This window comes from Danio rerio, chromosome 17 (genome assembly GCF_049306965.1).
Source record: "Danio rerio strain Tuebingen ecotype United States chromosome 17, GRCz12tu, whole genome shotgun sequence".
In the NCBI taxonomy this organism is placed as follows: domain Eukaryota; kingdom Metazoa; phylum Chordata; class Actinopteri; order Cypriniformes; family Danionidae; genus Danio; species Danio rerio.
The window spans coordinates 24,860,001-24,876,200 of NC_133192.1; the positions used below are offsets into that span (position 1 = coordinate 24,860,001).

The 16,200-nt window shown below is 35.7% G+C and overlaps 2 protein-coding genes across 3 annotated transcripts; one reads left to right on the plus strand and one right to left on the minus strand.

Annotated features, from left to right (window-relative positions):
• Positions 1-59: 59 nt before the first annotated feature.
• On the minus strand, positions 60-7,148 carry htr7a (5-hydroxytryptamine (serotonin) receptor 7a). Of its 2 annotated transcripts, XR_012393377.1 has the most exons (3): positions 5,259-7,148; positions 2,432-3,668; positions 60-1,020 (listed from the first exon to the last, which is right to left on the minus strand). XR_012393377.1 is itself a non-coding variant. In XM_021473154.3 (2 exons), exons 1-2 carry the CDS (start codon positions 5,864-5,866, stop codon positions 2,837-2,839), a joined length of 1,440 nt encoding a protein of 479 aa, XP_021328829.2. In that variant the 5' UTR covers positions 5,867-7,148; the 3' UTR covers positions 60-2,836. The 2 variants fall into 2 exon arrangements, 1 of the variants encoding a protein (XP_021328829.2); XM_021473154.3 differs by having other exon boundaries at positions 60-3,668.
• A 1,916-nt stretch (positions 7,149-9,064) lies between these two features.
• Positions 9,065-11,910, plus strand: zgc:65997. Its single transcript, NM_200553.1, has 3 exons — positions 9,065-9,394; positions 9,479-9,656; positions 11,224-11,910. Exons 1-3 carry the CDS (start codon positions 9,071-9,073, stop codon positions 11,508-11,510), a joined length of 789 nt encoding a protein of 262 aa, NP_956847.1. The 5' UTR covers positions 9,065-9,070; the 3' UTR covers positions 11,511-11,910.
• Positions 11,911-16,200: the final 4,290 nt, after the last annotated feature.

Here is a 16,200-nt window from a genome sequence, read left to right on the forward strand (position 1 = left end):
TATATAGAGCTGGCAATGTTTTGAAGTTGATTCAGGACGAAAGTACATCACAAAAAGCACAATTCTTTCATTGTTTATTCCAACTTGTATGGGACAATTTGCACAAGGTGTGACATTAAAACATGTACAATAGTAAAAACACACTATGCTTAGGCTACTTTACATTTTGATGCGTTTGCTCTTCATATTTACACGATTGGATGTACTGTACAAAGTGAATAATTACAAATCTTCAGAGATTTTGAGAATTCTGACATGTATGTTAAAAAAATACAAGTGACATACAAGCCATTTGCCTCAGATCTGTGCAGAATCATTCTATAAATAGCTGCCGACAATAAAGAGACCCGAGTTCATCTCATCAGAATCCCTTTAATTACTGATCGGAGATCAGATTACCTCTTGTTCCTTCTGGCATCACCACAGCTGCGGAAAGAAACTTAGCTGACATTGAATCTGAGCTTTAATGCTCTTTCCATCAATGCAGCGGTTTTATATGGATTGAGCATGTGCAAAATGAAAGCAGAAATGATTTGTCTTTGCTTGCATTTAAGCACAGAATCGCAACAATCAGACACAGATGAATCACACTTAGTGAGCTAATGACTGCTGACAGTTGACAAACGAGTTTCTCACAGCTCGATAAAGGTTTTTAATGCAGAAACCAAGCTGAGTGGTTTTCTGTTTTCAAGAAAGGATAAATCTAAGCAGATTTCTCCCCCGCAGTTCTATTGATCCTGTGTATCTCCAATCTCCCAAATCCACTGAGTGACAACGTATCAAGATACTAGTGCAAAATTATACATGTCCTTTTTTATAATTCATACAAATATGTATATGAACTCTTTTCACTTTTCTGAAGTTTCAGAAACCAAAGTTAATGTTGAATAAAAGTCTACTGTGGTGAACAGGAAATGACTATCATTTTTATTTTTATACCAAAAGAAATCCATAATATACTCAAATAAATTATGTTTGCTGTTTGTTCAAATGACTCACAGTTTCTCAGAAAACATATTTCTAAAGGTGCTGTTGACTTGAAATTTTCACCAGATGTTGGAAGGACTCTTATGTGGAGAATGAAGTCACATGCATTGCTCAGGTGTGAATTTTTTTTTCACAGATTTTAACTAAGTTTTAAAATTTTGATGGTTCTGTGGTTTCATCTATCCAGTTTGATCTTTATTTTGTATTTTTTATTGGATTTGAGTCAGATGATTGGCTGGGCCATTCTACAGCTTAATTTTCTTTCTCAGTAAGCATTTAAGTTTCCTTGGCTGTGTTTTGGATCATTAGCTATGTTTCCATCCACCTATTTTTATGTGCATTTTGGACTGAGTAGGATAAACTTTTTATTCGATAAAAAAAGATGCGCATAAACTGTGATGGAAACACTTTTACCAAACAAATTCCAGTATGCAAATTAAAAAAGGTCATGTGATTTTGTTAAAATATATTAAAAATATGTGGGAATTGATAATCTGTTGTTTTGGTCATTCTAAAATGCCTTAACCATTTCAGTATTACTGTTATTTTATTATTAAATACCTCCAGAATTAAGAGAGTCTGTGCACCGCGTCTTATGCCTTCAAATGCTATTGCACGTTCACTGTGTGCCAGGATTGCCTTTATTTATTAAATATAGATAAGACTCACGCAGCTTCTCCTACTGATACCAAATTCCATTTTTACGGTTAATATTTGGCACCAGTTAATCAGGAAGTGACAGTTTTGTTTGCTTTGACTTGTTGGATGGAAATGTTGCTTTATTCACACATCTTTTATGCAAAAGTCCAGTTTTGCGCATAAAGTTAATTCTCATTTTTGGATGGAAACATAGCTATCATTTTGCTGAAATGTCCACTCTGGTTTCATCTTCATCCTCCTGCTCAAGTAGACGACAGAAGCAGCTAATATTCATTTACACCAAGGAAGGGCAAAGGGTTGCTGAATAACTACTGAGAGATTGCAGCTGCTGTCTGAGCCTTCCCTGCCTTATTACACCTCCCTTTTTTCATGTGTTCAATACTTTTTTCCTGTGTCATTTCCTTTTATTACACATAACTTAATTTGTAAACAAATTAGACTTATCTTTTTTATATAAACATTTATTTGGTTGTTATTAGCATCTGGTAAAAATTTCAAGTCAGCACCTTTAGAAATATGTTTTCTGAGAAAAATAGTGCTGTTTAATACTTATTTCCTCCGCTGTATTTAAAATGAGCTGAAACAACACAATTCTTCAGGGTTTTTTTTAGACAACTTGATTGTTTTATGTTCAATCCACCTAAATTTGTAAAAAAATATATATATATATATATTATGTTAACTTAGTTCCTTCATGTTGTCCCAACACAAATCGATTGTGTGGAACCCAGCATTTTTTACAGTGTAGGCTTTCCAGGACTTCTTAAACAGGGTAAACATATACAGTCAGACTACAGTGGTGTCACTTCCACAACTGTTGTATCAATACAATTTGTAATAGCTAATTCTTGCAGTATTGATTACTGTGAAAAGGCTTCTTCAGTCTGATAATTCTTTTTTTTCTGTTCTTTTGGATTGTCTGGAATGGACTCATCAGCTATATGTATTTTTCTCCATAGTTTTTCCAAAGAAAAGTCAGTGATGTTGTGTTCCTGTGTCAGCCAAGATGAGAAAACGCAATTTGCATTGACTCTTATGCACCTTTCTCTCCACTTTGACAACTGTGTTGTTAACACCATGACACCATCCAAACATCACATGATCCTAAATGCCACCATTTAGGTCTGTGAGTTCAAATCTGTGCATTGTTAACCTTTGAACTCGCTGTATGTTACAAGCACAGTTTAGATCACCCAGAAACCACCACCTCTGGTCGTTCCACTAATCGTAGGGCCTCGTGCATCCCAGCGGCTGACAGTCTGCGGTTAATATTGCGGTATCTGCAGCTGAGGAGGCTTCGGTAGGTAGTTCTCAGGTCACGGTTAAAGAAAGCGTAGATGAAAGGATTGATAAGCGAGTTGGCGTAGCCAAGCCACAACAGTGTTCTCTCAACCCACAGTGGGATGCAGCTACACTCTGTCCCGCAGATGAAGGGCCGGGCCGTGGAGAGCAGGAAAAACGGCAGCCAGCAGATGGTGAATGCTCCAACTACTATCCCAAGAGTGGCCGCCGCTTTCTGTTCTCGCTTGAAAATGGAGATGCTTCTACGGTCTGAGCACCTCCTGCCCACTCCTCGCAGGATTCGAGGCAGACGCGCACACTCTTCCACTTCCCTTTGAAGCTTGATGGCAACAGTTACGCAATCCACTCCTGTGGGTTCTTCTGCCCCATCTCCTCCATCCTCTTCCACCTCATCTTCCTCAACTTCTTCCTGTTCCACACGAGGGAAGCCGGTGATGGTGTGTTTGGCAGCACTGAGCTTGGCGGCGCGGAAGATGCGGTAATACATGACCAGCATGACGGTCATGGGGATGTAAAACGCAACAGCCGTGGAGTAAATGGTGTAGCCGAAGTCCTGGCTGATCAGACACACACGGTCATCGTTGACGTTCTGTGCCCAGCCGAAGAGAGGTGGAAGCGTGATTGACGCAGAGAGCAACCACACAGACAGCACCATTTTGGCCATACACCAGCCATTCTGCCTCACCGGGTACGTTAGGGGTCTGGTGATGCCAAGGTATCTGGGATAGAGGAAAAATACAGATTAAAAGCCATGAACAGGGAAAACCATGGAGATATGACTTTTTTAAATATTCATGTGCTGTTTTAGATGTTTTTATTTTGATAGTTTCTGTTTTAATTTTTGATTTTTTTGTGTTTTTTGTCATTTTTTTATTTTTGTAATGATTTTTATATTTCAAATGACTATTATATTTATATTATTAATTTGGGGTTTTAATCAAATATGTCAACTTTAGCTAAGTAGGTTAGCTATAATAACCTTGATTAGGTTGATGAACACTGATTCTATGCAGCTTTATATGAATTTTAAGCACTCTTGTATAGACTTCATACAATTTTGACTAGTATATGATCAAAAGAAAACTACCAAAAAAAAAAAATAATTATTTACTGAAGATGGAAGATCATAGAAACCAACCAACAATACAGTTGAAGTCAGAATTATTAGCCCCCCTTTGATTTTTTTTTTCTTTTTGTAATATTTCCCTAATAATGTTTAACAAAGCAAGGAAACTTTGTTTTATTTCGGATAGAATAAATGTTTTATATTTTTTTAAAAACCATTTTAAAGTCAAAATTATTACCTCCTTTTTGTATTTATGTATGTATCTATGTATGTGTGTATTTATGTATGTATGTGTGGGTGTATGTATGTATGTATGTATGTATGTATGTATACACACACACACACATACATAAATACAGTGCTCAGCATATCAGAGCACACCCTTCACAAATCTATCTTTAAAATTCATATTTTTTATAGGAAGCTATACAATATTATATTTGTGCTGTGCATATTAGATTAGTCAGTACTGAAGCCAAATCTGGAGATAATCTAACAAAATAACTCATGATAATGGTCCAAAAACTAGTACACCTAAATTTATGTTATCAAAAAATATTTAATTGTATTTTTTTAAAAGAGGAAAAATCAAGAAAAGCAAAAAATGTAAACATTTTGTTGAAATTTTGTAGGTTGTAATTTTTTTTCAATATTTTTCTTGAATTTAACTGTATTATCTTTCAATTTCTGAATATGTTTGTGACTAAAATATTATTTTAATAAATATATCTGTTTAATAAATCTGTTTTGTTTAAATGCACCAAAATACATTGTTTATATTCACTGAGAAATGGATAAAAATGTCAAAATGGTTTTACTCAATTATGCTGAGCACTGACATTCATACTTATAATAATTTATATTAATATCCTAATTCATTTAAATTAAATCTTTATTAATCTTAAAGAATATTAACCCATACCAATTAATAAATATTGTATTGATCATTTATAATATTTTTTAAAAGAAGTTAACTCACCCTATAACTAATTTGAGGTCTAAATTTAATTGGAGATAAAATGTCTTAAGAAGCATATTAGCCCAAATTAATAAATAATACACTGTGAAAATAATATTGACTGTTGATAGGCTAAATGACAAATAATAAAAATAATAATGATAATAATTAATTATTATTTTTATTTTTAAAATAAAATCATTACCATGTGTTCATTTATGTATCAATAAACTAATCATAATAATGAAAATTATAATAAGTGCACTGTTAAGAATTAACACTCACCGGTCGATGCTGATAACACAGAGTGTCATGATGGACGCGGTGCAGCACATCACATCCATGGCTATGAACACGTTGCAGAAAAACTTGCCAAAAATCCAGCGTCCACCGATCAGATCCGTGATACTGACGAACGGCATCACCGCGAGCGCAACGGAGAGGTCCGCGAGCGCGAGGGACACGATAAGATAGTTAGAGGGCTGTCGTAGCTTCTTCACGAAACAAACAGAAATGACCACGAGCATGTTCCCGCAGATGGTGATGAGTGTGAGCATGGTCAGCACACCACCGATCAGCACCTTCTCCACCTCTCCATAGCTGAGGATCTGCTCCGCGCAGCGCGTGCCGTTCGCCACCTCCATCATCTCCAGAAGGATCGGAGAGCTGGAGGGCTTCATATCCATGGACCCGGAGCCTGCAGCCACTGCCACCTCTCCAGACTCGTGCGCAATCTTGAATAGGCGAGGAACGAGGACCTCAGAGATCATAATGCCGTTAAAGGTTTCCACACTTGCTCCTGTCTCTCGCGCGCGCTCCTCAGCCATTAAGGACTTCATAGTTTCTCCGTGGCTTTTCGCGATAATAGTTCTGTTGGTATCGCCCAGCACCATGCCGTGCTCCTTTTATCCATCAACTTTTCCGAGCTCCCAATGATGGCACGAGATCACAGATGCGCGCGCAATGAGTGATGCGCATCCGATTACCGTTCAGTCGCTGACGCGCGGCTAATTTCTCTATTTTTAGAGAAGATCACTTGTTCGTCATTTTCGCACACCATGTTCCAGCCAAAAAGTGAAATTCATGGTTTTGTTTTTAAGTATGAACCGGTGTGCAGAGTGCTATTACAATTCCTGTATTTTACTCACAACATGATAGGTTCATTTTTATAAGTTACATTAATGCAGGCCCGTAGCCAGCCTGTTGAAAGGGATGGTAATTTTTTTCTCAAAAAATTGGACCTTTTTGCAGTTATTCACCATTTTCTATTTAATTATGAGATTTAAATACTGCATTTTATGACATTTTAAGCACTATTTTTAGCTGAATTAGCTTGTCAGATGGTCAGAATAACCACACTTTTTAATGTACCAAAATATTTACTAAAGATTTAGAATAAAGAAATATGACAAAAGTAGTTATTTTTAAAATAAAGTAAGGTAAGGTAAAACTTTATTGTCCCAGTTAGGGAAATTTTTCTTGGGCTCTTGCCCTCAGCTGCAGTTATCACAAACATAGTAAAACAATACAAACATGCAAAAAACAAACGAGAATTTAAATGAATATATCTATACCCCCTCCTCCAAAAACACACCTCCATATATACACATAGATAAACAAAACAGATGCTCTCGGTCTAAGCCACCATTATTTAATAGCTTAACGCACACCGGATAAAAAGAGTTTTTTGTATTTTTAATAAGGTACTCTGAACCTTTTCCTTGAAGATAACAGCTTATTAACTGTGAAAGATGACTTCTCTTACGTCGGATTGTATGATTTGTTGCACAGCTGGATGTTGGAAAAATATCTGTTAGCATTGGACAAAACTGATTAACTGAAGTCACACCGAAGTGACAGCCAACAGAGAATTCAGCTTGGTCCTAAAGGGTCATGAAACACTAAACACTTTTTTTGAGATGTTGACAGACATACATATGTGTCACGTTGCTTTTTTCAATAGGTTGTTTTCGCTATTTATGATGGTGTAGCAGTCAAAATAGGACAAGTAAGCTCATGTTTGGGACAAATTCTGGAGCTTTGTCAGTGAGGGGTGGGTCTTCCAAACCACTCGAACCCCCCTCCCTGACTACGGGCCTGTATTGTTTAAACATTTTGTGAAATTAAAGTTGGGTTTACTACTCATCCAAGTTGTAAATTACGTAATTAAACATTTTACCTAAAACCGTAGTCCTTGAGTCGTAAAATGAAAGTCAATGGCACTTTAAGAGTCAAAAATTAACACACAGGTCAAACAATATAAACTAAATGAACAGCCATAGCTCTTGAGGGTACATTAAGCATAACCAGTCTTTGCAGCAACAAATAAAAAAAAATTTTATCTGCAAATGGTCCTCTTGAGTGAGTTCACCGCTTGAAAGAATAGTTCACCAAAAATTAAAACTTACTCAGTAGATTTATAGTTTGTACTCCAAACATTTGAATTTCTTTATATTGTTGAACACAGAAGAAGATATTTTGAAGAAATCTGAAAACCTGTAATCATTCAATGGGAACAAAAAACAATGAGTCAATATTTACAGGTTTCCAGCTTTCCTCATAATAACTTATGTTGTGTCCAACAAAAGAAATAAACTTAAACCTGTATGGAACAGTTAAGAGTGAGTAAAGAGGGTGACAGATTTTTCATTTTTGGGTGAACTTAGCCTGAGCCTGACATACATTATGGCAAACAGTGCAAACTGACATTAAGCTGAAGCCATTTTTTTAGTATTGAGAGAGAAGATGTTTATATTGTATTGTTCATCTAAATTGTGTTTATCCCAAATGTTGCAACCTATAAAGAAAAATAAGCAAATGACATCAGCTCATGTGTGAGTTTGTGCTTGTAAAGCCTACATCATTATCTACGTCATACTGTAGGCTATGTGAGGAAGCTCACACTCCAGACTGTGTGAATGCGCTCAGGACTATTTGCTGCATAAGACTCTGGTTTAAAGGTAATATCATAATATACATTTTCTTGCACTTTGAGGCCTTGAAATATTGTCAGGAGCAGTTAATAGATTTTGTCAATAAATTCAACATACTTCATATACATTTATTTTTGCCTGTAGGAGTTTTTGTAACTCTCAAAGTGAAATGAGCTGTTTACTTGATTTTTTAAATGCATCAGTTTTAGATACTAAAATTAGTATCTAAGTAGTAAATAGATATATTTAATCGCCTAAATGTTTCTAAATGGTCTGTCTAACATACATATTGACATATTGAAAACGGTTATCAAATATGATTTATATTTTATATTTAATTAAATATATTGATATAAATATATAAAATAAAGACAATCTTTGTTTGTTATTCACTATTTGTAAGATCTAATTCATCTGTTCTATTTTGTGTAATGTTTATGGTCCACCACTAGAACTCTCTTTTAACTGTAATCAACACAAAGTAAGGCATGGCATACCACACTCCTGAAGTTTAATGTAGCCTAGATATAAGTTGCACTGTCGCCTCCCAGCGGCTAAATAACAAACACAAATGCACGAGATCACAGGTGCGCGTGCGTGTATGGGCCGCATTTGTAGTACATATGTGGTTTGCACGGACACCTGTGTGTTCTTGAGGAATGCTGAAATAAATACCTGTAAAATTTCCACTTTGTGATGCCAATTTGTTTTGCGTCAAATTCAATGAAATTCCACACATTTTAAGAGTTCTGTAATTTCTAAATCTTATCTACAGCTTTTAGCCTAATGACAATAATATAGAAAGCATACCATCTTAAATACATTGTTGCTGTTTTTTTTTTATTCAAAATTATTTTTTTATTTATTTGTTTGTTTGTTTAATTAATTATTTATTTATTTGTTTGTTAAATTATTTAAATATTTATTTATAATGGGCAGTATGTGATAGAGTAGGCTACATGCAGAAGTAATATTTATCTTATTCCCTAAACTGCAAAACACAAACTTGTCGTTTTTGCTCTATTACTCAATCATCTGGTACGGAAACACGTCTGGAAAAGTAAAGTTATAAAACTAGTGTGTTGTGTAAGTGTCCTTCATCCTCCCATAGAGGGCAGTCAACACAAATTCACGTGCTTCTTGTTTTTATTTTCGTCAGTCGTCATGGCTGCTGTGGCACTCGTGCAGGGCTCAAGCAGGGGTCTGGGGTTAGAGTTTTGTCGATATTTGCTCTTAAACAAATCTCCAGCAGCCATTATCGCAACATGCAGAAACCCGGACGCCGCACATGAGCTGTCCGCCCTGAGCGCGCAGCATGCGGACAGGCTGACCGTACTGAGACTGGATGTCAACCGTGAAGAGGACATCAAGACCGCAGCTGAGAGTGTCAAAACTGCCTTCGGAAAAGTGGATTTGATTATTAATTCTTCAGCTATGCTTCATCCGTCTGGTAAAGGAGAAACAAGTTTACGAGATGTATCAGCTCAGGTGAGCAATGTGGGCTTTTTAATTTTTTTATTATATGTATGTTTTTGGACATGTAAAAAATGTCACTTGTGCTATTTTTTACAGGGTGTCATTTCTACTTTGACCACTAATACGGTGGGTCCACTGGTGATGGCTAAGTATTTTGCCCCACTTCTTCAGAGGGGAACAGGGGCGTTTGGTCTTCAGCCTCCAGAGAAAGACAAACAGCACAATGGCATCATGGTGAACATGACCGCTCGAGTGGGATCAATAGGAGACAACGGTTTGTATCCATGTGCATTAACAAAGTCAAGTGCAAACTCTGCTTTATACTTGTAGAAAATATGATATGTTGATACAGCTGCTAGTAGATTGAGTCGGTAAAACACCAGCACTCCATCCTGTATATTCTACTGTATTGAGCATTCGTGATGTATTGCTTGTGTTTGCGCCACAATATGTTTGTGTGTGCTCAATCTGATGTGACAAGAAGCTACACTGGAGATGTATTATGGAAAATCATGGCCGGACAGGCATTGTGTTGCCTCTGTGCTTCCGCCAGCTCTTTATTCATATACCATTTGCGTCTCAGGCAAAAATGAAGCAGATTAATAGAGCGTAATTCCTCAGATCAATATGCAATTATATTCATCTCTCTAGCTGCTCGGACAGAAATATGGAGATACAGCCTTAGAGTTTCACTGCTGGACGCTAATGACTGAACTTAAACCAGCCTAATGATGTTGGCTGGTTTTAGCTGGTAGACCAGCCATTTCCAGCCTGGCCTTATCTAATCAGGCCGGGAAATGACCAGCAGCCTGGCTAGGATGGAAGCCCAGCCAAAACCAGATATCTCCAAATTCAAACCAGGCTGGTCAAGCTGGTTTTAGCTGGTAATTTCACAGCCTGACCAATTACATAAAGGCAAGGAAAATAACGTAAAGGAAATGGCCATCTAAAACCAGCCAATCATCTTAGGCTGGTTTAAGCTTGTTTCTTTTTTTTTTTTATATAAGACTTCATATCTATCTATCTATCTATCTATCTATCTATCTATCTATCTATCTATCTATCTATATATATATATATATATATATATATATATATATATATATGATGGTGTCTTGAGTAGGACTACGCAGAATCACTGTCGACCACCTGTAAATATATTTTGACCTTGAACAAATTGTCATGAACATAACTGTCAAAGATATATCACATAATGGTCCAGTATTGAATGAAGGCTGTTACCTGAATCGACTCCCAGTCATTTCAGGTGTCCATCATGAAACGATGTAGGTACTGTACCAATTTGGAGAGAAAAACGTCTTGGGAAGCTGTAGTGATAGGATGATAATTGAGTTGACATTTATTCACAACGTCTCAAATCCTTCCAAATGTGAAGCTCATTAACAATGTATTGCATATAGAATGAATAATATTTAAAGCCTCTTTAAAATATGGAAATGTTTTCTTGTGGCAGCTCATTGATATCCTGTAATTTATGGATCAACTGGTTCATTTGTTTGATCTGCCCTTTGGCCTCATGAAATAGTAACTTCTCAATTGGATACAAACTATAAAATCTCACTGGCCCTGCAATTAAGTTTCTTCATATGGATACAAAGAAATGATCACACCATTTTCTCACAATGGTTATTCAGTTACTTTTTTGGTACTTTCTCAAAACAGCGTTTGAATATGATGCTTTTTTCTAGAGCAGGGCTTAGATTAATTACACCTACATAATTATTGTTGCATGCTGTGAGTGACTGTAAGTGAACATAGAGTTACAGCCACATAGTGTTTTTTTTTGTCTTAACATTTGTGTTATGTACTTTTTTCTTCAGCTCTTGGAGGCTGGTACAGCTATAGGATGTCTAAAGCCGCCTTAAACATGGCCACCAGAAACCTGTCCATTGAGTTGGGCCGAGGACGCTCTAAAATTGTTTGTGTGTCTCTGCATCCTGGAACTGTGAATACAGATCTATCTCGACCATACCACCGAAATGTACAAAAGGACAAGCTGTTTAGTACAGAGTACTCTGTCCAGTGCCTTATGAACATTATAGACAATCTAAATATAGACAAAACAGGGAAAGCCTATGCATGGGACAGCAGGGAAATACCTTGGTAAACAGTCTCATCAAAAATACGTGCATTCCTTGAATAATATGGAAGACAAAGAAGGCAGCAAAGGAAAAATACTGCAGAAACTTGTCATCAGGCAATTCATTTATTCATAATTTAAACAAATGTATTGTTTTAATAGATTTATTAAAACGATACATTGGTTTTAATAATGAATGTTGGATATCTAAAAATCAATCCAAGAGATGTACACATGCGTTCCAGGAAAACTTGCTGAAGTAAATGACTGTTTTGACTGTAAGAACGGTAGTCTTCAGCTAAAACAATAATACATAAAACGTATTGGACGAGAAAGCTTGTTACAATTTTCAGTGTGATGAGTTCCTAAGAATTCACTTGGGTTTTGTTATCTTCTAAATAAAGATTTTACACATGTTTATGTGAAATATTTCAACAATATCTGCTTTATTTTGACCGAATCCAATAATATTTTATAGATTGCTTTGTAGATTATAAAACATTGTCATGCACATATTGCCAAGGCAGAGGTGTCTAGTTCTCTCTGGTCTTTCCAAGTAGTTGTTGAGGTCAATGATGTCACATTATCTTTAGCTTCCTAGATAATTTGGCTCCTCTCAGCCCTGTGGCTATTTTGGGATTAAATGATTCTGAAAAGTACCACCCACAGTACTTTCCAGAGTATGAGTGAAATGAAATTTAATGCAATTGTTCTTCACACTTTTTAATGTTAATCATGCTGTTCTAAAGTGCCTTATTGCACTGACTATAGTCATGTTTTTGGTTTTTGGAGACTTGCACTTAAAAATGTTTTTGTTCAGTGGTTAGCACCGTCACCTCACAGCATGAAGGTCGCTGGTTCAAGTCCCAGATTGGACAGGTGGCATTTTTATGTAGAGTTTGCATGTTGTCCGAGTACTCCATTTTCTCCCACAGTCCAAAGACATGCGGTATAGGTGAATTGGATAAACTAAAATTGACCATAGTGTGAGAGAGATTGTGGGTGTTTCTCACCACTGGGGATTCAGGAGTTTGTGTAATCTCAGTGCTGGAAGGACATCTGCCTCATAAAACACATGCCAGAGAGTAATTGGTGGTTCATTCCTCTGTGGCGGCTTGTGATAAATCATATGTATTTTTTACAGTTGCAGACAGTGTGTGTTTTTTGAGTACTAAAATAAAAAACAATTCAGAAGGAAACAGAATTTTATAGACCAAAGGCAAAGGTCAGTCAAGCAAATGCCTTAAGTGTTTGAATTTATTAGCGAGATGTATAATTTATTTTAGAACACAGGACAAAACTAGCCTTTATTACTTAAATAAATTTTAAAACATTCTCTCTCCCTTACACACACACACACACACACACACACACACACACACACACACACATCTCTAGGATACTTTCTTGATACCTGAGAACCACTTAACTGAAACTCCCCTTTACCCTCATTCATCCCCATTCATTCTGAGGGAACTTGCTTTCAATTGCAGATAGATGGATGGATGGATGGAATGACTGATTAAACGATATATAGATAAATGGATGGATGGATGGATGGATGGATGGATGGATGGATGGATAGATAGATAGATGGATGGATAGATAGATAGATAGATAGATAGATAGATAGATAGATAGATAGATAGATAGATGGATGGATGGATGGATGGATGGATGGATGGATGGATGGATGGATGGATGGATGGATGGATGGATGGAGGGAGGGAGGGAGGGAGGGAGGGGCGCATGCAGTATATGCGGCGCATAGGGGGCGCGCCATTGTGCCAAAACGATTTTTTTAAATTATCCTTATTAAAAGTTTCAAAACAAAATTTGATAAATATGTTTTGTTAAAATTGTTTATTTTGCATTTTATACAAGTATAATGTTGTATTTTATTAAATTAAAAATTAAACCATGAGTTTCATACATTGGCACACACATTTTGATTCAAAAACATTTAAAACAATAACATGCAGTCACACAGCCAAGTGTAAAGTGTTTATGTAGATGTAACTGTTTAGATTTTTTTTCCCAAAATAAACTGTCAAATTATGCATACAGTACAGTTGAGGTCAAATGTTATGATTAATCTGAAAAATTTCTTTATTTATTATTAATTATATAATTATTTTACCAAAATAAGAGAGATTACACAAATGTATGTTTATGTAAGAACAGACTTCAATATATTTCAGATAAAATAGAAGATAATATTGGGATTACAAATTCCCCTATATGAATTGTATATACTTGGTTATAATGATTCTTAACCCTGTTAAAACTTACACATGAACAAATAGTCATAATATTCAGATTTTTTTTGGAGCTGAAATGTTTATTAATCCTTCTATCAGGATCCATTTTCATACCATATAGATGTTTTTATAATTGTATTATGTATCATATTGACATATCAGGCCTTTTGGTAACTTTAAATTAATTTTAGTTACAAAAAAAAGTTTGCCAATAAAGTTTTGATAAAATAGAACATTTTAGGCAGGTTGTTATTGTTATGTTTTAGTTTACACTAAACATTTGAAAGTCTTTTTATTCCACCTTGTGAGAGGTGTAATAGAAGTTTCAGACAATTGTTAATGCAAAGACAGTCCTTACACCTAGCATATGAGAAGTGATTGCATTTTTGTGTTCTTTTGCGCTTTAGGACTCCCATCCTTTTGTTTTCACAAATATACAAAAAGTACAGAAGCAAGGCACGTCAAGGTGCTTTAATCATTTAGTAAGGAAATTAAAATTGAGAAGAAATTTGGGTTGGGATGAGATGTAATTCATTGTGACTTAACATGTTTAGTGTAATTATACTTTTACTACTTCATACTATTTCAGTTGTGTTCAGAAATGCGAATGTATTTGTTTGAATCATGCTGATGAGGAAAAAATATCTTTAATATATTGATGGAAAATTTTAGCACTATCACTTGACTGTTATAAAATATTGTTGGATTAGTGGTAGTGGGGTGCAAAACTTGAACCCGCATACCCCTCAATAAATGTGTAGTTGCGCCCCTGGATGGATGAATGGATGGATGGATGGATGGATGGATGGATGGATGGATGGATGGATGGAATGACTGATTAAACGACAGAGTTCTCAACTCAACCCAGGAGCAGGCCTGCGCCAGGAAGTCAAAACTGAGGGGGCACTTTAAATCCATAGGGGGGCACTAGACCTGGTGACTGATTTTGGTCTCTTGTTTCTTTCATTTAGGCTATTTATTCGCATTTATTATTACTTTGCATTACTGCCTAAGTTACTGAAGGCAGTAATATAGGCTACGTTTTAATAGTAATAGCAATACGCAGTTTCGCTATTACGAATTTTATTAACGATGGTAATGCATACCGCTTATTAATGCCGACGGATGATGGCTTCAGTGCCAAACGAGTGCTTTAAATCATATGTTATTCTCCTTATTTCCGTTTTATTTCAAATAACAGCCCTATGAATGTTTAAAGTTTTAGGTAAAGACGTCAAATTATGCCCACACATGCAAGCTGACCCACGATCAGACAATTCATTTAACTGGTAAATAAATCTAGTGAAATCAGCTTAACCGAGTCATCACGCTTCACAACCAACATCAGTGTTGGGGAAAAGCTAAATGTGACAATCTAATGTCATTCAAAACAATTACTTGGTTACATTTTAAGGCATTAGTGTAGCCAGAAAAATACCTAAAAAAGATACCAAAATTCTCAGTTATTACCGTGAAAATTGGTTAAATTTTTATATGCTATATAACTTTTTTTCATCATTTTAAATGTAAAAACAAAGATTTGTCTAAGGCTATTATAAATGTGCTTTTTTCGTGATATTGTAAACCATCATAAACCTTATGTACCATAATTTCTAGGCCTACCCGTCATTTTATTTATTAATTTATTTATTTATTAGGCCTTTTTTAATAGCTTTTTTTCAGGTTATTTTCATTTTAGGGCCATGAGCTAAGTCAAAACAAACTCGATATGTTGTATTTTAGCTCTTAAAACAGATCTACAATATATTTTATGTTGTTTAATTTTGCATGAGCAAATAGCAGTATAGCCTAGTTGCATATTTTTAAAAGATTATCATTCTGCCTACCTGCAGCGCACGAGATTTCTCGGTTGATCCGCGGTAAATCCACTTAAGCACTATACCTATTCCATTTATAACACTGCAAACTTGACTTCGCAGGCCGATCATCTTTAAACGCAAAAGGCATTTATTATGTGTTATACCTTGACTGCAGTTGCATAATGGGATGTTTCTCTACGCAACTGTAAAAGTGCACTTTTCAGCAAAATGAAAGCAAACATTTAAAGGGTTCTGCGTTTTGTCAATTTTAGCTTAATTGTAATAATATTAATAATAATATTAATAAATAAATTAAAATATTATTTATAGTGTAGCCTACTGTGAGACTGTGCAGTAAACTATTTATTTTTATTAAAACATTTTTATAGGCTACATCTTCCCGAATAACTAATAAATGACTGGCAGTTGCGTCTCTGCTAAAATTAATTTAACAGCAAGTTTCTTATGTGTTTTTTTCCTTTTAGAGCTCAAGAGAGTTGTGTTTAAATAATTAGTTAACCAAAACATGTAATGAATTAAGCTGCTCCTATCATGTCACCCATTTTCTCCCTTGTGAGTTGAGTGCGCCTCCATCGCCGTGTGCGCGTTTTAAAGGCTATTTACGGGCGCACCAGA

Coding starts and splice junctions, on each gene's coding strand:
- zgc:65997 (NM_200553.1), top strand. CDS start 9,071: ATGGCTGCTGTGGCACTCGTGCAGGGCTCAAGCAGGGGTCTGGGGTTA. Junction 9,395..9,478: donor TACGAGATGTATCAGCTCAG/GTGAGCAATGTG, acceptor TATTTTTTACAG/GGTGTCATTTCTACTTTGAC. Junction 9,657..11,223: donor GGGATCAATAGGAGACAACG/GTTTGTATCCAT, acceptor TTTTTTCTTCAG/CTCTTGGAGGCTGGTACAGC.
- htr7a (XM_021473154.3), bottom strand. CDS start 5,866: ATGGTGCTGGGCGATACCAACAGAACTATTATCGCGAAAAGCCACGGA. Junction 3,669..5,258: donor TGTGTTATCAGCATCGACCG/GTGAGTGTTAAT, acceptor CCTCTATCCCAG/ATACCTTGGCATCACCAGAC.